We start from the raw sequence: 27,350 nt of genomic DNA on the forward strand, positions 1-27,350 counted from the left end.
GACTAACTGTACTGTGTGCTGAGAAACTGACACTAACAGCACCAGACGGGATGACAGAGGGAAAAAAATTCTCTCAGCCATGTGGGGTTGGCATTGGAGGTTTCTATGGAGCGTCATTTGTGCCAAAACTATCCAGCCGTTATTTGTCAATTTGTTTGTCAATTCGTGAATTGGTCTATTCAGAAGGGCGTTTCAAAAGATATTCTATTTAACAAGATACTCCACTCCGCTGATTTTCAATGGAGACTTCCGTCTCACTGCGTGCAAAGCATTGTGGTATATAGAGAGTTAGGCAAAAAAATTATATGTAGAGTCAATGCAGGCGTAAGAAATGTTGCTGGTTTTCTTCATGTTAAAAAAAATGCTGGTAGTTTGTTTACTATACTATATTGCTGTGTCTTCATAATATTTTATGTTGTTTTGTGTTATGTATTTCTAAAGTAACCGGTGTTACTGGACTGTTTAGAGCGATGTTTCTGCGCATGCGCCAACGAATGGGACAGTGCTCAGAAAATAGCTTTTTTCATAATAACTACGTATTGTCATAATTTGCTAATGTTGCCGTTTTCTTCAAAAGGCCTTGGGCAAATGTGAAATCTACTTCAAAAGTTTTATACATTTTTTTAACATGGCGAAAACCAGCAACATTTCGTACAAGTCTCCATTGAAAATCAGCAGAGTCGACTAACTGTACTGTGTGCTGAGAAACTGACACTAACAGCACCAGACGGGATGACAGAGGGAAAAAAATTCTCTCAGCCATGTCACCTTGCCGACCACAAAACTCTGCCTAAAATTGACACCGATGACACAAATAAAATGTTTATTTTATTGTTAATTGCATGTGTTGTTGTTTACAAAAATGCTGGCTGATTTGTGGAGTTGGGGGTTACAGCCTGTGAATGATTAAATACCGGTAACTATGAATTACTACCTACAATAATTTTGTACTTGCATACACACGCGGTCTATACCGAGTCATTCGGGATGAAAATTTTTTGCTAGGTGCCGACATTTTTTATTTATTTATTTTATTTTTAATTAGCAGTGGGAGAAAATCACTGCAGCAAGTACAGTTGAATCTGCCGGAACTGATGGACGCTTAATCTACTAGGTCGGATACTAATGAGAGCATAACAACTACAAAAGAAAAACGAGGGAAACGCAGATATTTTCAAGAAAGCTGACAGGCTGTATAAATGGATTTGCCTTCCGGTTTGTCAGAACCGACAGTGAATGATTTACGTTTTAAACGCTACAATAACAGTTCTGGTTGTGAAGCATCCACACTATAATTTGACAGAACAGGTAATTTATTTGCACTGTGCAGAATCTTATTTTCCCCCATTGGTGCTTGAGCCCCGGAGCACTTACAGAATCACCACCTGTGCACCTAGGATTAAAGCCTGGTTTTCAAACAAACTGATTATTGCTCACCAGTACTGTATTGGTATAAGAAAAGTAATTTCAGCTTCCAATCACTTAAAATATGCTGACGTTAATGTAAACAACACCTAGCTACAGACAGCGAGTCCCAAACATGTTTCTGTTGTTTACTGGTAAGAACTCAACTTTATTATGAATATATTGTGTTATTATGTTTTAAGCAACCTATTAAGATACTGTTCATTATGGGAATTGTTTTTTTTATAGGTTTAAACATGTTCAGTAAAACGTGGCTTGTTTTTTTTCTCGTCAGTACAACTGGACCCCTTTGCTGATGACATAAGTATTTTTTTATTTTGTGGTGGCGGATCGCAACCCGGCATAAATCTCCAAATTTTTGTAAAATTACTTTAAACTTACTTCAAATATGCAACGTATTTCAGTAAATTCAAATGCCCAATAAACTTCGCATCCCGGGCAGAGGGAGAACACAACTGTAAAACGGCACTAAGTGGGGTTGGCATTGGAGGTTTCTATGGAGCGTCATTTGTGCCAAAACTATCCAGCCGTTATTTGTCAATTTGTTTGTCAATTCGTGAATTGGTCTATTCAGAAGGGCGTTTCAAAAGATATTCTATTTAACAAGATACTCCACTCCGCTGATTTTCAATGGAGACTTCCGTCTCACTGCGTGCAAAGCATTGTGGTATATAGAGAGTTAGGCAAAAAAATTATATGTAGAGTCAATGCAGGCGTAAGAAATGTTGCTGGTTTCCTTCATGTTAAAAAAAATGCTGGTAGTTTGTTTACTATACTATATTGCTGTGTCTTCATAATATTTTATGTTGTTTTGTGTTATGTATTTCTAAAGTAACCGGTGTTACTGGACTGTTTAGAGCGATGTTTCTGCGCATGCGCCAACGAATGGGACAGTGCTCAGAAAATAGCTTTTTTCATAATAACTACGTATTGTCATAATTTGCTAATGTTGCCGTTTTCTTCAAAAGGCCTTGGGCAAATGTGAAATCTACTTCAAAAGTTTTATACATTTTTTTAACATGGCGAAAACCAGCAACATTTCGTACAAGTCTCCATTGAAAATCAGCAGAGTCGAGTATCTTGTTAAATAGAATATCTTTTGAAACGCCCTTCTAAATATTATTGGCCGAAGCAGTTTTGAGTGAGGCTGGATTTTCATTGATTAAAATATTAGTGTGTGTTCCCATTGGCAGAAAGGTTGCAGTGTTTTCAGCACAGTGCGAGATTGACAGTTGGAAGTTTGTCTGTTTGTTGGGAAGTTTGTCTGGTTGATTGGAAATTTGCAGGTCTGTACAGCCTTTCGTATTAATGAATTGACAAATTAATTAATTAATTATTACATGAATTAACAAATATGTTTATGAATTACTGTATGAATTGACAAATTTATGGACAAATTGCTTGACAAATTGACCAATTCACGAATTGACAAACAAATTGACAAATTCACGAATTGACAAACAAATTAACTAACAAATTGACAAGCTAACGGCTGGATAGTTTTGGCACAAATGGCGCTCCATAGGTTTCAGTTCCGAGTGACTGTTTTGTAAGCATTATGAATGCTTATTCACCACTGCTACACCCTGTTAGAAAATTGACTTTTCCTGCATGTTTTTCTTTTTTTTTTTTTAACACAACACTGTGAACGTAAGTGTATATCTATACATTTATTTTAAGTACTCACCCAGAGAACTACTGAGACACAGACATCAACTAGTCCTCATCAGATTTAATTTGCCTCAGTCAAACGGGCGAGCGTGAGTTTCTAACCCTGCTGATATACAAGTGCTTGTATTTCTTGTCAAACGGGATGCGTTCTTGCAGAGCGCCCCCCGGCACTGGTCTGTTTTGCAGTTTCTTCAGGGGACTTTTTTTGGTGCACCAGGAAATTACTTCAGAGGAAAAAACTGCAGTTTACTGCAAAGTTTACAAAAGGAAACTGGGGTGTTTGGAGGCAAGGAGATATATAATGATTTTAATGTTCAAACGGCAAGTATGAGATATTATATCTGAGAAAAGGTGAAACGTGCACAAAACAGAGATAAGCACACCATGTGTAAACTTCCATACCTATCAATATTCACTTTAAATGGTTTAGGCGATTTAATTCCCTCAAATCAAATTATGATATTTATTTATAGAAAGGGAAGAAAAACTAGATTAAAACAAATCACACTAGTTTCAACAGCTGAGTGTAAAGGATATTGGGAAATGTATTAACTGGCATCCAGATTAGCGCCTCTGTATTTTAGTGCTGTTTTGGGACTACTGATCCTATGATGTCTTAGTGCTCACAGATCAATACCATTTCCATGAAGCAGCTCAAAAAAACATTATGCAGAATCCTTGCAGACAAAAGCGGAGGTGTTGAAATCCGGTGGATAATGCAACACCGTACAAGAAAAAGAAAGATGTGGCTGCAGATTTCATCATTCCCACAAATACTTTAACCATTCTGAAAAACCTGCGTATAATAATGCATGTAAGCATTTCCTATTTGCTCAATACCCTGATGTTGGGACATGCAGATCTGAAGTGCAGTTCATTTGCAATGTATACTTTTTAAAAGTTCACACACAAGCACATTTTCAATAAAATGCACAGTACTTTTAAATGTATAATACTTGTCATTGTTTTGTAATGGAAAATTGTCTTCAGTGTTATTACAACTTTGATAAAAACTGACAGTATACACTTTTTATGGTACTTTGAAATTTGAGTTAGCTGTATACAGTTTCCAGTGACTATACGGCACGGTTTGTCTTTTGATTAGAACTGTACCATAAAATAAGATAAGAAGCAATTTGTTTTCTCCGATTGCATGGGTTTTATTTAAAAAATAAATATTTTTTACAGAAACGTTGTTCCTAGAAGAAACAGTGCTTTTGTTATCCAAAGCAAAGCACTTAACCATAGATTGCTGGTTTGAATGCAGCCCAAGCGATCAGTGACTGAAAATGATTTCCACCTAATAAAATGATCAGCTGTTGCTTAATCTCTAAAGTCTATCCATTAGTGTAAAATGCATGGGGTAGCATTATCTGGGCTTCCATCACGGCCAGCGGCAACTGGATTGGGGACTAGTATTCTGGCCCACAGTAAGAGACCTCAATGGCCTACAAAGTAGACCAATCTTGGATGTACAGTATATTTTCAATGGTAGTTCATATGGGTGGTTTAGCGACTGGCAAAAGACAGAGCTGAGGACCTCCCACACCTTCAAAGTACAGTGGGGATGAGTAAGGTTACAACCAATAAGGATTCAACATTCCCTTTAGGAGCACCCTGTGCATCTGCGACAGCAAACAGAGGGCATTTTAAAGCCCAAGAAAAGAAGAAAGGAGACAAAAGCTCAAAAATGTCCAGCAGCCCAAGTGAGGAGGATGAACAAGGCTACATTTTTTTTTTTTTTTTTAGCAGCCTGGAGGTGGAGAGTGAATACTTCCGAAATAAATCTATTAGGCTTTGTCTGACCTGCCTGGCACTTGCAGCATCTGCAAACTCCACCACTGGGGCTTCAAGTTCGGCATCTGCTTCCCTCAAACCGTGTAATCTGTTCTCTGTAAATTCAACATCACATCCATTATGGAGAGCTATTTTATGATGATATTGCTAACCTTCTGAGGAGTGTACAGTAGTGTTCCCCGAGAGACATCCAAACATCGGAATCACATTTTGAGGATTCCAAATGTCCACTCAATTACAGTACGAGCACATTTAAAGTACGAGCACATTTAAATCTGTTCGGCAGGGGTCGTGGGTTTGAGCAGCAGTGTCAGAAGCCACCACTTCAGTGGATACTCATTGTCCCCTATCAACCAGCCTCTCAGACTGTCATCCTGCTGAAACACAGCTGCCACCTGTGAATTAGCGAGGATAAACGAGTCATGGGCAGAGGCAGGATGGTTTGCACACACATTTATGATGTAGTTGTTGGCATCACACACTACTTGCATGTTGACAGAATAGGTCCCCTTCTGATTTATGTAGAGGTGCCTATTTTGTGTTGGTGCGTGTAGCTGCACATGTGTGCAATCGATGGCTCGCAGGACACGAGAAAACCCATACCTCCCAAAAAAATCTGCTTTGTATTTTGTTGCAGCTCGTGAGAAACAGGGAAATGGATTCATTCTCCTGCCCGTTTTACTAAAGCTCCAGGTACATCTCGCACTGCACCTGATACAGGCGACTGGCTCATGTCTGCATGCGAACGAGTGTTTGCCATGCGCAGGTGTGGTGACGTCACGGACCAGGAACACCAAACCAAAACAAGTAATGGCGGGGAAAACTGAAGCGCAACGGCGCTCAGCACTTTATTAAATAATAAAGTGCTGAGCGACGATTATCCCAGTAATCATCGTAAAATAGTTTTTCTTTTTGTCTGCTACACGTCTGTCCTAAAATATTTAAGTATGTTTGTGTGGTTTTATGTTTAACAGAGTTCTAAAGTTGCAACACATTGTAAAAAACAATGAAACATGTTCTGTTAATAGTATAATAATTTCTCAAAATATAATATAAAATCTCACAAAATATTAGGGCTGTAACGAAGAATACATTTTGACCTTTGAAGGTTCAGAACACATTACCAAAGATAGGTTCAGACCTTCGATGGTACTAATTTGCATAATTTACTGGTGATGTCACCATAACTACTACTTACAGATAATCCATATAATGGAAAAACACATTCACAAGTAGTTTAAAAAAATGATACAGTGCTCCCTCGCTATAAGGCTCTCGGATATAACGCTCCTACAGCATGTCCCCCAATTCCCTATCTTAGTGATTCATGCATTATTTCTACAGTAAATACAGTACCAGTGTTGTTCAAACTGTAAACAACTTCTCAGTCTAACTTCCGTTTCTGTCTATCCATTTTGATACAGTATCTAAACTGAAGGAAAGCTGCGCTGGCACTTTATAACACAGACATCTTATTCAGCATTCGTTATATAACTAAATAAACATTAGGCCTATTTCGTGGTTATCTTTCCTAATGTACAGTATTTACTTTTTTGCTGCGAGAGCAGCTGCTGCTTTTTATGGGAGACGAGACTCTTCAGCTTCACTTCAGCCCCGCTCCGGCAGCCGAACCTGAGGCGAGCCCATAACTCTTCCCCTCTCTTCAAACTGAACACCTGACCGCCATTTTAGCCAGGATATTTATAGTTTCAAAACTGCTAATTAAAATGATCCATGAGTGGGAATGTTACTTTTTTTTTTTTTTTGTAAAAAATATAGCATTGATTACATGGTGCTTATGCATGGTTAATTCATAGAAAGTTATGTTTTTATTTCACTATATGTGCATTATAGAGAGGGAGTTATTTTATTTTGTATTTTAGTCAGATGTGTGTTATGTGTCCCGCAGCGCCCCTCCCCCGTTTATAATGCTCTTCGGTTATGATGCTCATATTGTGTGTCCCCCCGAGACCCGCGTTATAGCGAGGGAGCAGTGTATATAGAACAGTAATCATGTTTTTATAAAATACATGTTGTTTACGTACACTTGATTGATGTTGCTTACGATGTATACAGTAAGCTTGCATTGTAGCAGCACCTTATTGCTGCCAATTAAAAGAACTGCAGCTGACTTAGGCAAAACAAAACAGTCACTGTTCCAAGCAGGTTTACAGTCACATTTTACTACTTACTACTACTACTACTACGACTACTACTACAACTAATAATAATAATAATAATAATAATAATAATAATAATAATAATAATAATTCACAGGGCGGAAACCAGGGCTGAGAGAGAGAAAAGGACGGGCCGGACTCCAATCGAGACAGCTTTCCCTATGGAGTCGAGGCTGGCCCTATCGGCCTCCGGGCCCCTGAAAACAGAGTCCTCTGACTTCTTGGAGAGTCGTTATAGGTGTTGCCTCGTGACTGGGTCCCAGTTAGTGACCGTGTTCAACCCTCAGAGGACTGAACGGCTCATACGAAGCCTTGATGTAAGGAAGAAAAGAGAATCTGAAAGAACACAAATAATTGTTAGTTATGGCACTTGAGCACTAAGAGTATGATGGCCATGTCCCAGGAGGATAAAAGAGGCAGTAAGACAGAGCCTTCTTTCTGAGGCAAGATATAGCACATGAGCTGTGAAATAATAGTGTTGCCGGTGGTCTCTTCTGACTGCACAAAGAACCTGTGGAGTTATGGGAACTCTGGGCCGGGGAAGTGAGAATCACTGTCCCCCCCCCAAAAGGTTGGACCACCAGCTCCCTGCTAAACCTGCACCTGTGAAGACAAACGAAGACCGCGTACCAATGTATAATATAAAAAGTAAGAAGAGACGAACAATGACAAACCAACTAAATTAGATGATTAGTGGAACAAGCTATGTGTCGGCCATCCGCTTGGCGGAGAGGAAAAAAAACCTTTTTATGAGGGGAAAACCTGGTTCTGGTGGAGAGGGCGCCCCCCACTCCAGGCATGCTAGCTATAGACTGGTGTGCTGCAGTAATATTGGATGGCAACAATCGGATGTAGGAGTTGCCTGCTGAAGAAGACCAACGCCCCATGGTCTTGATCAGATGATGGCTGATGTGGGCTCTGGCTGCTGAAGAGGCTGCACCAATCCTGAAGGAGTGTGTGGTGTAGAATAGGGGAGAAAGACCTGCTCTGGTGACAAGAGCGGAGAGGTGGGAAGAGAACCAGTGTCTAAGGAACTGAAAGGTCTTTTATTGGATATGAACTTAGTTAGAGAGGAGAAAGGGCAGAGAGGGGAATCTATCTTTGATATTTGGATAAATTGAGCTTGGTGGAGTTGGTCTGTCTTGGATGCTCTCAGGCATAGAATGTAATGTAGATCTGGAACTAGAGAAAGGTTGCAGGAGCGGATGCCTATGGCTGGGAAACTGGATGATGAGGGGACTGTGAATTCTGAACTTCTCAACAATCCAAAGGCAGTTAGGCATATTGCTTCCATGATAATATCATCGAATGGATTGAAACATCCTGACCTGAGGATTGATATTAGGGTGTTGAGTATATCGGTGGTTATGGGAGTCTGGAAGGAGATGCAGGAGGGAGGCTCTTGGTGATTCCTCTGAGTGTTAGATAGTGCTGGGATAGAGAGAATGGTCGGCGAAGGGATGGCTATGCTGCGGAAATGAAATTGAATTCCTGAAATGTAGATTTTTATAGAGGTTGGGGATAAATGCAGTGTGTCCCGAGTGTGAAAGGATGAAAGCTATAATCTAGTTTTCATTAAAAGGAGCGGGTGATGTCCTCTTCTGAGCGCAGAAGGTAGAGAAAGCTGCCCAACCTGTTGCATAAGAGGAGCAGGTGGATGGGGAGAGGGCTGCTAACATATAAGTTCTTGCTGATAGAAGGAGGTTGGAGTGGGTTGTGTTTAATTGAAGATGAGCTGCTGGAAGAGCGAGACCTGGATGGGGGATGGAACAGCTGCTGGAACCAGGCTGCGGAACTTGGCTACCTGTAGATGAGATAAAGCATCAGCTGCGTTATTGTAGATGCCTGGAAGAAGGCAAGCTTGAATGAGGAAATTGTGAGAAACTGATATCCAAACTAGACGACGCAGTTGCATGATGAGAGTGGAGGATGATCTACCTTTATAGATAATGTGCACGGTTGATTGGTTGTCGCTAAAAAATAGTGATTTTCTGGACCAAGAGCCAGTGCTAAAATTTCAAACAGAGCTGAGGACTTGAGGTGGGGAAGTTTTGAATTTCGGGGGGCCAAGTGCCGTAGAACCATTCATTGATTAGAACCCCCCACCCGAATCCTATGGATGAAGCATCAGTAAATAGAGCTAGATCATGAGGGGCTGAGATGTAATCATTGTAGACTAATGAGAGGCCATTCCACTGCTGCAGCAAGGTGTACCACATTCTGATATCTTTCCTTGCTTCCAAGGAGATTTTGACGTGAGAGTGCAGGTTTTTTGCTGTTGAGGCGAGAGCGAGAAGGTGAGATATGAATGTTCTGCCTTGGGGAATGATGCGGACTGCGAAATTGAAGTGGCCGAGGAGAGATAACAGGTTACGTTTAGAGATTGATTTTAATACTTGAAAAGTGTTAATGAGCTGACGAATGCGCTCCAGTTTGTCAGGTGGGAAGCTGGCTTTGAATATGACGGTGTCCTGGGTGATTCTGAGGAATTCTCGTCAGATTACTCGACCAAAGGTTTTATCTTCAGAGAGTGGTACGCCTACTGAAGAAAATAGGGATTTTTGGGATATTGCTTGAGCCGGGGGGTCCGAAGGGAGGGATATAACGAGAAAGTCGTCTAGGAGATGGAGAAGGAAAGGCACTCTGTATGTGTTGAGAAGGATCCAGCAGAGGGCTTCAGACAGTGTGTCGAATATTTTTGGGCTGCTACGGCAGCCGAAGGTAAGTTTGGTGACAAAATAGTATTTACTTTCCCAGCAGATTCTGAACAGGTGACGAAAAGGAGGGGTGAATGGGCATGACTTTAAAAGCGTCTAATATATCTGCTTTTGTGAGCCAGGCGCCGTGGCCTGCTGCTTTAGAGACTTTGATAGCGTCAGAACCCTTAATGTAATGAAGGGAGAATTGAACGTGGTGAATTAGGGCGTTGACACTGGAAGTGGAACTGCCTCTCTGGGCAGAAAGATCGATAATTAAGCGATTTTCCGATGTGACTAATCCTGAAGACGGGGAATGGTGGGGCTGGGAAGGGGCCAGCCATTAATCATTTGTCCACCTCAGCTTGAATTAGAGCCTCTGTGATTCTGGGCTCGGAGGAAGCAGAACGAAGATTTTTGCATATAAATGGTAGGGGAGATTAGAAAGGCCGGTGGAAAAGCCAAACTGTAGGCCGTTGATCAGATAAGCAACAAATTGCCTATCTGGGTGGTGTTGGAGTGCGTTGGCTAGGGCTGGGATGTTGATGGGAGTGCAGACTGAAAAAAGTACTGAGTGTCATTTGGCTGTGCAGATGGTTTTGGAATGTGCATCCCAGCAAAAGCTGCAAACATGCAAGAACCTGCAGGATGTGGTAGAACATACTGAATTGTTGAAGTTATTGCATACTTGCCTGGTTCCAGAGAATTTGATAGGACGGACGTATTTATCTTTAGATACGGATTGATAGGGGGAGGAGGGCAGGAATTGGAGCTGAGATGCAGTTGATGTAGATGGGGTTGCCATTGCCACTTTTGGGCACAGGTTGGATGAATGCGTAGTGGATGCGCATACCCTGTATGTGTTCGCCCTGACCCCACTGAAAATGCAATTAAAGAAATCGATATCGGGGGCTGACCAATCAACGATATGATTATCATTTGCCAAAACAGCTGCTGCTTTTGCAGAGAGAGTTTTGTGGTATTCGTAGAAGATGGTGCCCCCGTATCTCACCGATAGTTCTACGACGTAAAACATATATTGATCCATCCCCTAGCGGCGATGGGGATATGTAGCACACAGGACGTCTCGATATACGGAAAATGCAAGAACAAACTCGCCAAGGGACGGATTTTTAAGCAGGCGGGGGTCGCGGGATTTCAGCGTGATGCTAAATCTCCGCAATTTACAACTCTATGATCAATAAATTCAGCTGCCTGGGCAGGGGCTAGCAATCTAGCCGCTGAAAGAGAAGATGTAGTGAAGGAGGGGGCGGCGATTGGCACATGAGAGGCAGAAGGAGGAATTGCAATGGTGCTGGAGCGATTGTCTATGAATTAATTGCTGACAAGGCATTTGCAAATGGCTGCATAAACGGTTTCATGTCGTCCATGATTTTTCGGTGTAGCTCTGCCATATCATCTTTGGCTGAAGGTAGCTGTTGAGCTTCTGTTATACTTGCAGGCGGCTCTGGGGTGGTGACGTATGCGGTTCTAGTGTTGCTAAGCGAGCAGGGGTGGAGCGGCGAGTGGAGAAAATTGGCTCTGCTGAGATGGACTCACACAGAAGTTGAAATAATGCAGACTGAAAATCCATGTTTGTTGTTGGGTCTGGTCTTGGTTCGATAATCAGTCGGGTAGTTGTGCTGCAAGGTCAAAGCCAAATCGGGAAGTCGTACAAAAAAGGATCAAAGCTGGATCGGGTAGTCAAAGTTCAGGAGTCGAAAATAGAACTGGGAAGTCAGACAGGCAAGGTTTCATTCACAATAATCAATTTAATATTCTCTTTCTCTTTCTAGATGGGCAAAAAAGCAAGAGAAAGAGCTGAGCTGTGACTGTGTTTAAATACAGAGTCAATGACGATAGACAGGTGAAATTAGGTAATAGCAAAGCCCTTGTCAAGTGACCCCGGAGATTGGCTGTATAGTCACTTGCAAAGTTTGCATTCAACTTTTTTTTGGTCGTATGGACATTTAACAAAAAAAATCCCAAACAGCAGAGGGTTTGAGACATTTCTTTCAATACAGCTTACGCTATACAACACGTTTCTGCCTCTGGATAACACAAGCTGGAGGGACGGATGGACAGGGATGGTGCTCAGTTTTCAAAATTAAAATTATTAGGTGTTAGTGTTTCATACTTATACTACCATAGCACTTCAGTACATATTTTATGGAAGCAATACAATCGCTATAGGTACCTGTGACAGAAATATAATGAGTCTTGGTTGTAAATCTCCCTCCCGACCTGCGAGGGCACTAAGCAGCAAAGACAGAGTTCTTTAGACGGGCTGGCCTGACAGTTCTTTCCCCGGGTCGGGAAGTCAGTCAGTCTGGAAGAAGGCGAGACTCCATTGCAAGAACGTATTGACCCGGAAGGGAAACAATGTAGCAGCCGCAGATTGTAAAGGCAGCTGCATTCATTTACCAAGGGGTCATGCGTGACAGCATATAAGGGGGACGGAGAATCGTAATCTGTTCCTTCGCTTTGGTTACGAAATATAACCCGGAAGGACCCGTGCAGAAATTGTGAAATATCGTGAGTGTTTTTTTGTTTTGTCTGTAATTGTTACTTATGTTTTCATAGATGGCTAACACGTTCCAGAGCTGTCACTAAGGGCCAGTATAAAACATGGAACAGAGACACCTGTGTTTGGGACTGCAACCTGTTATTATTAACCCTGTGCATTACACATTGCTGTGTATTGCCGGGGATCACTGTTTTGGTCACCAGGCCTGGAGTATAAAAAATACCCCTTTTCCATACCAGATTACAATCTGTCTGCTTTATTCCTGCACTGCATCAACCACTTTGCCACAGTACCCCCCCCCCCCCCCCCCCCAACCGATTTGGTATAATATACCCTGCTCTAATGCACGGCAGTGGCGCCATATTGAGTTACTACGTCTAATGATTTGGTAGTGGATTTTAATACAAGTTTTGTTTTAGTAATATGCATTATACAAATCAAAATATCCAATTTTTCATGCGAGTGACATTTAATGTGTGATTATAGTATTCACACTAGGGATGTGCTTTTGGTAAATTTTTATGAACGTTTAAACGCTTTGCAATGTCAGCGTTTAAACCATATCTACACACACACTCACATACTTCATGTTACATTCTGATACTGACAGCCTTGGTTAGAATTTTTTAAGCAAATAAACCCTAAATAAGCAAATAATGTTTTAACTACAAAGTAAAAAAAAAAAAAAAAAAAAAAAAAAACACATACACATCAAAGTATATATTGAAATGTTTATATTTCTGGTTGTAATTAAAGTTGCTAGTGGAGATATAACTATATACATACATATTATTGAACACATTTTTGGATGGTATACTATGTTTGAATAGTGTGTTTCTTAAAGGTTCATTTAACAAAAAAAAAAAAACAGAAACCTGTTCCGTTTTTTTGTAGGTTTGTTTTTAATTTTTTATAAGTAACTTTGCCCAAAATTATATGGTTTAAAAAATAAATAAATAAAAAAAGTGATGAACTTCACTCACTGTACAGCTAGAACCAGTGTCATTGTATTTATCTTGCTTTTAATTGTATTATTACTGGTACTGTGATTCTTGAAATTAATTTTTATTTACGACTGTAAGTCGCCCTGGACAAGGGCATCTGCTAAGAAATAAATAATAATAATAAATAATAATGCAAAATGGCTACAGGAAAGCGAAAGCGATTGTGCTTACTATTGAAAAAAAAGTTGGAAATACTTTCACTTCTGGAAAAGGTAATTACCAGGGATAAAAGCACTGTGACTGATATTAAGAAGTCTGCCTCAGAGATTTAAAAGTTTGCGGTCTTTGATAGTTGGGGTGGAATTTTAGAGATATATTGTTGCTCGAGACAAGTACTTGATCATTACAATTTCCTAGTACTCGAATCAAACGCCAGTCTCCTCTACATACTGTACTAATGTACATAAACCTCCCAAACATTGCCACAAGTCATATTTTAAATGCCAAAATTATCACACAATCAAGTAATATATTAAGTAATTAATATAATGTTTGCCTTCTTGTGCAGTTAATTGTATATGGTCAAGTAATACTAAATAACGTAAAGTATTCAAATTCACGTTTCCACACAACTTTACATTAAATTGTAAAAAGAGATGCCTGGCCTACCTGTTTGAAGTGTGTCTCAGAGGTCCTTTACTTTAGTGCAGTAGTCCCAACATACAAATATAAATTGTATTAAACTAAACGGCCGTTCGGTCCAAAAGCTTACAGAACAATTTCAAGCGAAAAAAGCCTTCCACCTGTGGGAAGATTGGGGAATGGGGTCCACGAGTCTGTGGTATTGCAACTTTTTCTCCCGTTTGAAAGTTTTGTTTGAACAGCTTCTTTAAGTTTTTCCAGCCTCGCTGTTATTGTTTTATGAGTCGGCAGAGTATTGGGACAAACTTACATCGATTTCAAAACTGCTGCATTCACGTTTCACACGTACTGTCCTCATAGGGGGTAATGTGATCACGCCCTGTTCGGCCAAATCTATAGCAAATGTTGTTATGGATGTTTGCTTTTTATTGCCATCAGTAGCTCCATCTACAATAATTCTGAACATTTTCATTTCAAATTGTGAAGCATTGAACTTGTGTTTTTGTGGTACGGCAATTTTGTTTGCCATAATTATTTGCAAAATACTTCCAAATGTGGCTTCCTGTGGAATTGATACCATACCACGCCTACTACAGGCATAAACACACACACACAGTGCACCAATGAAGCACCAGATCGGCCGAGAATAAAACCCGCCCCAGTGTCAATCTTTCTGTTGCACCAATTAGAAAAGCTACTTGGAGGCAATAGCCAAACCCCTTCCTTTTAATAATATCCACCCTTACTGTGGCATTAGAGTAGTCTAATACGCGACGGACTACTGATGATAAATTACTAAAATTAATGCATAAAAAATATGCGTTTGGTGACATTTGTCACGTGACCGGTTATACATATTATTAAACGTTTAACCAATTCTTTTATATGCTTAATCGTTTAAAATTCCCATCCCTAATTCACACAGTCAAACGGTTTCTGTTAAGAGGAAAAAAAACACAGTGTGTGAATGCCGCCTGACAAACCTTCAAAGGTTTTGAACTACCTTCGAATTCCTGGCTAGCGAACAAACCTTCGAACCTTTAAACACAGCCCTACAAAATATTGTTATTTTGATTGTACAATTCACCTAGATTACATTCAGCAGAACAAAAACATTCTTAGTGGCTTTTATTGTATAACAACACAGTTTTTTTTATAAGACAAGCGTCATAGTCAATTTTGTAACTTAGCCGCTATCAGTGGCACCAGGATTTCCGGTTTCGGTTTGTCTATTCCGACCCAGACACGGTTCAGATTATATTACAAAATTCATTTAAATAAATTTAGATTTTTTTTCTGCTTTAATGTAAAAATACATTTGACCACCCTACTTGAGCACAAACCTACACTGGCTTTGGCCCCGTTTGCACACTCATAGCCCCTGAACTGCAGTGCGTGCTCCAAGTCATATTGACCACCCCTTGTGTGAAGACATTTTCCCTCCCCAAAATACAGATGGAGAATCAACAACAAGCCTGTCGTGTGTCACTTGTGTGTTTCTACTTCAAGATGGTTGTTCGATGCTAATTAAGATTTCATTTTGCCATCAGAAATGGAGCGAAGCAACGAAAACTTGCATGTTGATACCGTCTACTTCCAACTCCTGTGAGATGTAAATAACAACTCTTTCTTTACATTTTCTGCTTACAAAGCCTCTTCTTCAGGGGTATGTGGACAATAATTCTCGTTTATTTTTTTACCTATGAAAAACACTTTTTTTTTGCTATTCAACAAAAGCTAAACTCATTAGTGTAATAGCTAAAAAGAAACATCTGAGACTTTCAATTGTGTACGTTCTCCCCCAAGAACTCAAGTTTATTCACCATATACTAACAACGCATGATGGTCCTATCGATGAAAGAAAAATAAAGCCTTTCATAAATCAAATGATTTCCTTGCCCTTTGATTAAAAATGAAGTGCTTTTGGACCTTAAGATTTAGTGCTTTTTAATACATATATTCACATCACGGCACTTATGATGATACACTTCAAAAAGTAAAGCCTACATATTTAAGTTGATTACACTTCCACAAGTTTGAGGCTTTATTTTTCAAATTGTATAAGTGTTAGTGCTGTGATGCATACAATTAAGCAAGCACTATGTTTAAGTCTAAAAGCACATTGCTTTTAAACAGACTGTATTCACTCGGTGAAGGAAAACTTTTATTTTCTTACCAACTTTACTGTAATGATTTGCTCATGATACGTTTCAAAATACAATTACAGGTAACATTTGTAGATATGTGTGAAAAATAATATTTCTGACAATAAACTTTTGTGGCAACTAAGCTTTTTTCACATTAATCCCACATGTTTAAATGCCTATTCGCATTGTAACACAAATACAATTTTGGAAATCCTCTGCCTCGGTCTCTCAGTGTTCTGTCAAATATATACATCGTTTGGTTCTGTTGTCAGAGTAAAAATCCCAACTTCCTGTTGCTGTTGTCTGTGTCTGTTTGACGCTGCTAATGAGGGCGTTGCCTACAAGTGTACAAGGCCAATGTGGGCCATCTCAGGGACCAATGCGTTCACCATAGAGCAAAACACAGACGAAAGCCGTCGCAGAGCCCCACTCTGGAGGAGACCACTTTTAGGATGGCTGTGTTTATACTACAAAGAAAAATACCTAAGCCAACTCAAAGCAGGCTTAAAAGTGGCTCCTGTAAACAGGGAATACAGTATTGCATTTTCAATACGGTTTACCGAGTTACCGAAATATCGACCCAACCCTACGTGGAGTACAAGAGTTTAAGGGGACAAGATGCCATATACCGCAGTACAGCAGTGAGGACAGTGAATATCTGTTAAAAGTACCTGCAAGAACAGATTTCGCTTATTATTTGTGACTGCAACCAGATATGTTGTACCCTTATAACTTACCTTAAAAAGCTCAATTGAGACTTCCCCTTTAACTTCACATTTAGGTAACATTCCATCTCTGGCTGTAAAATACAAGGCTTATTTCCCCCCTGGGATAAGCCATCTGCTGTTATCTTCTGTTCTAATTCATTCAACTACAATCCGACGGTGCATCTGCTACAGCACATATGCTGCTGCATTACAGGGCACTTGACCAGGTGCACATACCTGAATTAAATGGACCACTTATTTACATCAGATGAGTTTTTTTAAATGAATTCAAGGCTCCTACCATCATTGATATGTGTGGGAGATAAATAAAATTGTTTAAAAATCTCCAACTTGAACTATGCAAGAAAAAAAGGAATAAAAAGTTCTGCATTTCAGGATATGGATTTGATTGCACACAACAGATGTTTAACCCAGGGGTTCCGAAACTGTGGTCTGCGGCCCGACATAGTCCCGAGTGGGAGCAATGACATGTAATTGGTTTATTAAAATGTTTGGATACTGCTATTTTGTTGATTTCTGGCTCGTTCACAGTCGTCTTAAAATAACGCTAAAATAAGTTTGGTTGGAGAAGAAGAAGAAGAATAAGAAGAACGTTTACAAACGAGAGGAGGCCATTCGGCCCATCTTGTTCGTTTGGTTGTTTAAAATAAAACATATTTTTAAAAATACGCTACACGTGTATTTTATTATTGTAGAATTGTATTCATAGCTTAAATATGTCATTATAATCGTGCCATTAACATACACACTGTATTGCATATCTATACTCTACATATAATTAATTGGATGAAATGCAGGAATCAGAATGCATCACATACACTGTCTGATTTTATGGTCGAGCCTTGGTGTACTATCAAAATCTGACATTTTCCCAAGGAGTGCTAATAGTGGGCGACAGTGCCTAATGCAGCTGAACAGGTGGGCCTTAGGTAAAAAAAAAAAAAAGTTTGGGAACCCCTGGTTTAACCCATGTTGACAAACCTATTATTGCCCAACCTAAAAACGAGAAAAAAAATATTTTTGATAACTTAAATGGTTTCAATGAAAAATCTAAAATATAATAATAAATAAATAACAAGTTTGTAAAGGCACTGAAAGTCAAATAAAATTCGTTATTTTGTATTGTTTATAATGTGTTTATATTTTACAATCAATATAGTCAAGCTTAAAAATATACTACATCCAGTCCGTCTTCAACAGTCTTATGCTGTTGTTTACAATAATTTGGAATGTATGTGGACTTGATAAAATTAAAATACTTACATTTGATGGTGTGTAAAAATACGTTGTTTATTTGTTTGTTTGTTGTATCTCTCCTTGGCCTTGGTGTAGGGTTTATGCTGGGTCACTTAACAAACTTGAGCCCCTGGACGTGAGCACAAGCAGGGGCCTTCATGAGATTAAAAAAATAACACCTAATTACCTTTGAAACATAGAGCACTGCAGCTGTCAGAAGCAGTGTCACTCGTGACGAGACCCTTGGCACTATATTATTTTATTATACAAAATTCAACTATTTACTCGCTTGTTTTACAGTGAAAACTGGTATAATACCCTATTCATAGCCTTTAGTTTTATCAAATCTAATACGATAATAAACTAATAGTTACACAAATACAATAATTTACGCACGTAATAAAGTTATAACTGAACTCAACAAACACTGGCCGAAGTAGGCATTAGGTTAGTTAGCCCTGTAAGAAACACACTTACCATGCATCAAAACGAAGAAAGCTACAAGGAATTATGATATTGCAACACTTAGTCCGTGACATTCTCACAAAAGCTAACTGATGCAATCCACAATCCAGAAGAGTTTTGCAATCCTCTGCTTGCTTTCTTCCACGCAACTACCACTGACTATACAGTACAGACACTCGTTTCATGATAACGGAAATCCAACACACAATTCCGGGTTGAAAATCGCATCAGAGCATGTAATACGTGTTGAATTCTTCTATCTGTATCATTGTCGCTTCAGTTTAGATCAGGAGACTAGATGAATTCCCATAGCACAGCATTGCCTTTCACACATCGTTCCTTCCACCGCGGACACTGTGTTGAGTGAACGCGCTGTATTGCGGTACTCTGTACTACAAGGGCGCCATCTTGTGGAAGTTGTGATTAAGTAATATGTCAATTTCCTACAGCAGCTATCATTTATTTAATCTTGTGGATGAGTTGCACTCACTGGGACAGATATTTAGTTAGCATAAAGTTACATTTTTTACCTGGCCTAAAATTCCAGTCAAATCAACTACCTAAATCTAGTCTGTTCTAAGTTTAAGTCCCTATCTGTTTTACATTTGTTCAAACTTTTTCCAGGTTTAAATTTACATAAAAGATGACTGAATAGCACAGAATATTATGTTTCCAAGTCCATTAGTTTATTTTTATGTTGTGTCCTACAATCAAGGGGTAGCCTAAATGCAGTTTACCATACAATCTTGTGTACTTAGTGTTCTTTATAAAGGTATGGTTATTTGTGCCATACTTTTTATATGACATAACATAGTTGCCTGTGCTTTACCATGCCTTAACTACACTTTTAATATGCTAAGCCTTTACTACACTTTGCTATGCTTCAGACAACATGCCCCACATGTCGACCTGTTCCTATCCAGTTTTAAATAACTTTAGCATAACAGAGGCAGAAGTGTTAAAGGGACTAGGAGCTCTTAAAATAAACAAATCCCCTGGCCAGATGAGATCCTCCCAATAGTACTCAAAGAAATGAAAGAAATTATTTACAACCTGCTAACCAAGATCATGCAACAGTCTCTTGACACAAGGGTTGTACCGACAGACTGGAAAATTGCAAACGTAATACCGATCCACAAAAAGGGAGACAAAACCGAACCAGGTAACTACAGACCAATAAGCCTGACTTCTATTATATGTAAACTTATGGAAACTATAATAAGATCCAAAATGGAAAATTACCTATATGATAACAATAGCCTATCAGCATGGTTTTAGGAAAGGGAGATCATGTCTAACAACCCTGCTTGATTTTTTTGAGGCTGCGACATCGACAATGGATAACTGCAAAGCATACGACATGGTTTAGGTAGATTTCCAGAAAGCTTTTGACAAAGTCCTGCATAAAAGATTAATTCTCAAACTGAATGCAGTAGGGATTCAAGGAAATGCATGCACATGGATTAGGGAGTGGTTAACACAGAAAGTACTGATTAGAGGAGAAACCTCAAAATGGAGCGAGGTAACCGGTGGTGTACCACAGGGTATTAGGTCCTCTGCTATTCCTAATCTACATTAATGATTTAGATTCTGGTATAGTAAGCAAACTCGTTAAATTTGGAGACGACACAAAAATAGGAGGAGTGGCAAACGCTGTTGCAGCAGCAAAGGTCATTCAAAATGATCTAGACAGCATTCAGAACTGGGCAGACACATGGCAAATTACATTTCATAGAGAAAAGTGTAAAGTATTGCATGCAGGCAATAAAAATGTGCACTATAAATATCATATGGGAGATACTGAAATTGAAGAAGGGAACTATGAAAAAGACCTAGGAGTTTATGTTGACTCAGAATGTCTTCATCTAGACAATGTGGCTATAAAAAAGCTATAAAAAAGGCCAACAAGATGCTTGGATATATTGTGAGAAGTGTTGAATTTAAATCAAGGGATGTAATGTTAAAACTTTACAATGCATTAGTAAGACCTCACCTAGAATACTGTGTTCAGTTCTGGTCACCTCGTTACAAAAAGGATATTGCTGCTCTAGAAAGAGTGCAAAGAAGAGCAACCAGAATTATTCTGGGTTTAAAAGGCATGTTGTATGCAGACAGGCTAAAATAATTGAATCTATTCAGTCTTGAACAAAGAAGACTAAAAGGTATAGACAATGTCGACCCAGGGGACTTCTTTGACCTGAAAAAAGAAACAAGGACCAGGGGTCACAAATGGAGATTAGATAAAGGGGCATTCAGAACAGAAAATAGGAGGCACTTTTTTACACAGAGAATTGTGAGGGTCTGGAACCAACTCCCCAGTAATGTTGTTGAAGCTGACACCCTGGGATCCTTCAAGAAGCTGCTTGATGAGATTCTGGGATCAATAAACTACTAACAACCAAACGAGCACAATGAGCCGAACGGCCTCCTCTCGTTTGTAAACTTTCTTATGTTTTTTCTTATGTTCTTATGTAAGCAGTGAAAGCGTCGTTTTAATACTCTAAAACACCTCTCCACGCATATACGCGATTTTGAATGCGATCTGTTGTATTTTTCTTTTGCAGTCGTATCAGGATTGGCAATTGGGGTCATAAGCCACTTCTTAGACAGATACCCACTGTCTGCCCCCAGCCCTTCAACATAACCATTTTCAAAATATCTCTTCCCAGTTGACTATCTCTCAGAATTCGTGAGTCATGGGCACTTCCAGGTCATTTTGCAAATAAATTGCGAATGACATAATCAGAATCTGAGACCATTTGAATATTCATTGAGTGATAACCTTTTCTATTCACAAAATCTGTTTCATGAGCTGTTGGTGCTTGAATGCAGACATGTGTGCAATAAGTCGCACCAATTACATTTGGGAAGCCCACAATTTTGTAAAATTTCCCCTTCAGTGTTTGGAAATTACTTGGAAACTTCATGTAGCTGTTCACTGTCTGTGCTAAGGAACTGTTCGCACGATGGACAATGAGGGACACATCGCCCACAGTTAGTTGAAACAATCCTGTAGCATAAAACCTCAGCGCAGTCAAAAAATCTATAAGATACCTGTGTCAAAGTGGTTAGCAGTGTGCAGGTGCAGGTGATCAATAAACAGACAGACAATTATAATCCAGGTGCAATGTTGTTTAATGGTTTTTTTAAATCCGATGGCCTGATGGCAAAACAACAGTAAATAATAACAATGTTAATGAAGCAATACACCGGCGTGTATTGCTTATTTGTAATCCGCAGGTTGGCCCCGAAATAATAACAGTCCCGTTTTTAGTTCACCCACACGTAACACATACACAAACACAAACACCAGTGCACAGTGTGTACTCTAGTGCTCATGGTGAATACAGTTCTTTAGTGTTAAACAAAAGTGCAGTGTTGTTGATCCGGGTTTAATGCTGGCCTTTGGCGACAGCTCCGGGTCATGTTAGTTACAAACATGTTACAAACACAAACACACACACCACTCACGTTTCACAATACAGGTTCTCCTTCTGGTCTTTTAATATAACCATTCACAAAGGAACAGATCACATCACTACGTCCCCTTTTTATAACGTCACCCATGACCCCTTGGTTAACGAGCGCATCCGCTCCTCCAATCCATGGATGCCGTGCCGTTTCCCATCCGGGTCATTGAGTTTGTAAACCATAGCTTTACCCCCTTTCTAGATAGTCGACTTCCACCTAACCCTGGGAATAAACTGTCATGTCATTTAGTCCAGGGTATTCTGTTCCCCTTATGCAGCTGCCTCACAGGTCGGGAGGGAGATCTAACACCAAGAATCATTCGATCTCTGTCACATATCCCACCGCTCAGAATGGAGCCGAAGGAACACTTGGCTAAATCTGCTTTTCCCCTTACTCCCCTTCCCAGGAAAAATAATCCATATTTTGGTGGTCTTTCACCGCATGGTGTACCATGTGGTACGTGAAGGGTTACAATGCCAGATACCACCGAGCTATCCGGGCATTGCTGTCCTTCATTGTGTTTAACCACTTGAGTGGGGCGTGGTCAGTGATGAGATCAAATTAATATCCCAGCAGGTAGTACCATAAAGAGTGAGTATCCCATTTAAAGGCCAAACACTTCTTTTTGACCACGGAGTAGTTGCGCCCCAGAGGAAGCATCTTTTTACTGAGGTACAGGATGGGGTGTTCTGCTCCGTCTACCGTTTGGGACAAGACTGCACCCAAACCGACATCCGACGCATCGGTGTGGAGGATGAATCTCTTCGTGAAGTCTGGAGTGATGAGAGCGGGGGCCTGGCAGAGTCTCTGCTTAACAGTATTAAATGCCCCCTGACATTCTACTGACCACTTAATTGAATTTGGTTGCTCTTTTTGGTGAGGTCAACTAAGGGATTGACCACTGTGGCATACTCGGGGATGAATCTTCTGTAATAATCGGCTAACCCAGTAGAGACCTCACCTGAGCCTTGGTTTTGGGGATTGCCGTGTCCACCAAATCCTGGACCTTGGTGACAACAGGTTTCACCCTTCCATTCCCCATTATAAATCCCAAATATTGTGTCTGTGTTTTGGCAAACGCACATTTTCTCAAGTTTGCTGTCAGCCGGGCTACCCTTAGAGACTGAAGGATGGTCATGATCCTAGCCAAATGCTCTTGCCAGGTGGAGCTGTAAATAACCACATCGTCAATATACGCTGCTGCATATTCACGATGTGGGTGTAAAACCTGGTCCATCAGTCTCTGAAAAGCAGCGGGCGCACCATGAAGCCCAAACGGCATGGTTGTGAAATGGAACAGCCCTACTGGTATGAAAATGCAGTTTTCTCTCTAGAACTGCAGGTTAATCGGATCTGCCAGTATCCCTTCGTCAGGTCCAGAGTGGAGATAAACCTAGCAGTTCCCACTCTATCTAGAAGCTCGTCAACCCAAGACATGGGGTACGCATCGAACTTGGCAATAGCGTTTACCTTACGGAAATCAATGCAGAAGCGGTTGGTGCCGTCCTTTTTGGCCACTATCACAACTGGACTGCACTACTCGCTCCTGGAAGGCTCAGTCACCCCAAGTTGGAGCATCGCCCATACCTCTTTGCGAACGCCACTTCGTTGACTTTCTGGGATCCGGTAAGGTCTCTCTCGCACGTGACATCTGGGGAGAGATAATGGTATATTCAACAAGGTTAGTTCTACTGGGCACGTCAGAAAAAACATAATTTAACTCCTCAATTAATTTACGCAGCTTACGTTGCTGATCAGGAAGTAACTGTTCCCCCATTGAAATGTCTTCTGAGCTAGAGGTCTCTAGACCAGGGCCTAAATCATCCTCTACTTCACCTGGGGCTATAAATAAGGCCTCCCTTGTCTGCCAGGGCTTTAATAAATGTATGTGATAAATTTCTCTTTCATTATGGCAATCGGACTGTCTAATTTCATAATTCACCTTTCCTATAGCCCGAATCACCTCATATGGCCCCTGCCATTTGCACATAGTTTCGACTCTGAGGAGGGAAGCAGCAGCATTACTTTGTCTCCTGGTCGAAAGATGTGTATTGCTTATTTGTAATCCGCGGGTTGGCCCCGAAATAATAACAGTCCCGTTTTTAGTTCACCCACACGTAACACATACACAAACACAAACACCAGTGCACAGTGTGTACTCTAGTGCTCATGGTGAATACAGTTCTTTAGTGTTAAACAAAAGTGCAGTGTTGTTGATCCGGGTTTAATGCTGGCCTTTGGCGACAGCTCCGGATCATGTTAGCCGTCCAAATAATTACAAACAGAATTATTAACGACAAACACAAACACACAAAACACTCACATTTCACAATACAGGTTCTCCTTCTGGTCCTTTAATATAACCATTCACAAAGGAACAGATAACATCACTACGTCCCTGTAAGGAAATGTGATAGTCCATATTCATATTGTTAGAATATCTGGAATGTATGGTACTTTCAATGTCATAAATGACATCATTAAAAGGGTGTGTTTTGGAATCTACAAAACTGAAGTGAATGCATTGTGTGGGGCTCAGTTCTATCAATCTAACTGCAGCCCAGAGTGACGCGACTCTGTTCAATACAATTATCTATTCTACGCTGTACCAATAAACATATATAACTGACAAAACTAATATTGTTTATCAGTTTAATTATTTCTTACAGTCCCCTTTTTATAACGTCACCCATGACCCCTTGGTCAACGAGCACATCCGCTCCTCCAATCCGCGGATGCCACGCTGTTCCCCATCCGGGTCATTGAGTTCATATACCATAGCTTTGCCCCCTTTCTAGATGGCCGACTTCCACCTAACCCTGGGAATAAACTGTCGTGCCATTTAGTGCAGGGTATTCTGTTCCCTTTATGCAGCTGATCTAACACCAAGAATCACAGGACATCATTCAATCTCTGTCACAAGAACACATAAAACATGATCTGTCTCTATATAAATAATATGATTTCTAACTAAGTGCATCTATCTATAATTTTAATTGTCAAAATCCCACAATCAATATTATTTGAATGCAAATACAGTGTAACTATACGGTAAACTGAATTTCGTATCGTATGTTACAGAAAGATCCAAAATAAATTGGATTTATTGTTATAGTAAATTTACAAAGTTGTTTTTAAAATCTGTTTCCATTTTATGTGTATAATCTCACAATCATCAATACAGTACTTCAGATTACAATACAAAAAAGTAGCCTAGGCTACTCTTTGCGTGTAAAAAATAAATGCTGCAAATTGCATAGGCTACTATGTGTCAATATTAATTATTATAATAGTCTTGTGCATCTCTGTCCGGGAGGGGTCTGACAGACTGCAAGAAAGAAAGGATTACCAGTAAGTAACGTAGGCTAGGCTATATACTGTATTTAATGTTTACATTTTTTTTTTAAATTCACATTTACTGATTAACCTTCATACAAATCCCTGCGCTTTCTTAAAAAATACTGTATTGATACCATGGGCTGAAAACAAATAACTTCAATAAGAAAAGAACTCGGAACTCGGCTGCTGCAAAGGAAAGTATCGGGAATCAAAAAGGGGCCTGGCGTGTGAAACGGGATAAGAAATCGATGCTGTGGAAAGCAACGGATATGGCGATTGTTAAATAGCCTACTGTTTTATAATAGAAACTTAATTTGATTAACTCAGTTTATTATATACTGCATAGAATGGTAAATGTGCTGTTTATTTTCATTGTGCTTTGCTAGCAGGTGGCAGAAAATGATGTGGTGGTTCTTATAACTGTACAATTTCATTTGGGCTATTTAAATAAGTTCGAGTAATTTGAAAGATAGATATGTGCGTTTTTTTTTTTTTACCTGCAACAAAGGTGGAATTGCATTGCTTTTGTTAGTTGAGGGAAAAAGGTCTGTATTTAAAATATTTCTAGCATGTCAATTGACTGTCTCCCAAAACGGTATAAACTTCTTAGTTCAGTCTCAGGAAAAACATCCAAAGGGTTTTCCTGATCTACAAAAACACGCAGAGGGCGATTTTCTACATCTGGGTGATCTTCAAGTAAATCGTACAACATAATCTGTCGAGCCATTTAAAAAAATAAAAATAACTGTGGTCAATAGCAAGTTAGGACTTAAGTCTCCTCCAGGGTAGTCTTAAAGTTAAGACCATACTTATGACCAAAATTCCATTAAGACTCGTTTGTGAATAAGACTTAAGTCCAAATTGACGACTTAGGACCAGTCTCAGACTTAAGTCAGCTTTGTGAATATGGCCCCAGGGGAGCAAACTGTACAAACTCTCTTTTTAAATGGGCCCTGTCTTTGCTGGCAAGTGTCACAACTACAATCTGAAGATGCTTGTTTATTCCTAGAATTTATTACTCTCAAACCAAATCTTTTGGAATCCTCTGCAGAACAGTTATGGAAATCTGGGCACACCATGGGCCATTTTAATGTCTCTATTATAATATGGACTTGCCTCCATATCTGGGTACTTTCCACACCTCTGTGCTGTTTTCACAGTCAGTGGGTATTTCCAACAACAGATTAGACAAGGAGCCTATCTGAACACCAGTATTTATTTTATGTATTCTCCACACCTTGCCAGGCTCAAGGGTTTTGATCAACTCCGTCACACAGTGAATTTCTTAGAAAAACTAGTTACTTATAGTAGCCTAACCAGAATGCTGGTGCCGTGAGCTATCAAGGCTGATTGATGGGCTATCAAGAGGCTCACTGAAACAAGACCACTTACTTGAGGAATGCAGACTGATCAACTTCAATAAATGGCTGCAAGTCCCGACATAAATACAAATAATACCTCAACATTTAATTGTTATAATATGTTTTATATGCATCAGTCAATTTGACTGCTTCTGGTCTGAATAGGTATGACAGTATTTTATCTTGCTAATTTTTGCAGCTACAAGATTCTTTCTTTATCAGGGTAATTAGTACATATATTTAGGAAAAGTCAAGAAAGCACAGCTCCTTATCTTAAACACACGCACAGCAATTTAAATTTAAATTCCAAAAACGGTCAAAATGACCGCCTTGGTCTTCATAGTGTTAGTAAGAGCGATTACTACAGTATAAGCAGTGTGTTTGTTATTTAAATCTTTGTGAATGGCACATAACGAGATCCAAACAGCTGACTGCCCGAAATATATATACGGCGTGCTTAACACGTTGTAAACAATACCATTGTTTATTGAAATCAATGGGAATGGCAAACGGCAAACACGGTTTATCCGCTATAAATGGCTGCCCGAAATAACCCTGTACGGTGTAAGTGGTGGCGACTGTACTGACATGTAGCTCCATCCTGAATTTCAGCAGCACGCCACAGGATTGGAATGCAAACAAAGACACATTCAAAACTAGTCCCAGTAAGCATGTTATCCACTCCTGTTATCTCACTCCAGTGGAATAACAAAAATATATC

General features: G+C 39.8%; 1 protein-coding gene across 3 annotated transcripts in view; it reads right to left on the bottom strand.

Moving 5' to 3' along the window:
* LOC117406847 (probable ribonuclease ZC3H12C) overlaps positions 1–18,871 on the bottom strand; it is a 78,069-nt gene extending 59,198 nt beyond the window's left edge. Inside the window, exons 1-2 of one of the 3 annotated variants that reach the window (XM_059028781.1) lie at positions 18,471–18,871; positions 18,021–18,123 (exon numbers count right to left, since the gene is read on the bottom strand). Coding sequence is in view for 1 of the 3 variants with exons in the window: in XM_059028780.1 (XP_058884763.1) it covers positions 18,471–18,473 (3 nt within the window). In the remaining 2 variants the exon portion in view is untranslated. Of the gene's footprint in view, positions 1–18,020; positions 18,148–18,470 lie in introns of all 3 variants that reach the window. The other 2 variants (XM_059028782.1, XM_059028780.1) reach the window with 2 other exon arrangements.
* Between the last annotated feature and the right edge of the window lie 8,479 nt (positions 18,872–27,350).

The sequence above is a fragment of the Acipenser ruthenus genome, chromosome 8, assembly GCF_902713425.1.
Source record: "Acipenser ruthenus chromosome 8, fAciRut3.2 maternal haplotype, whole genome shotgun sequence".
In the NCBI taxonomy this organism is placed as follows: Eukaryota; Metazoa; Chordata; class Actinopteri; order Acipenseriformes; family Acipenseridae; genus Acipenser; species Acipenser ruthenus.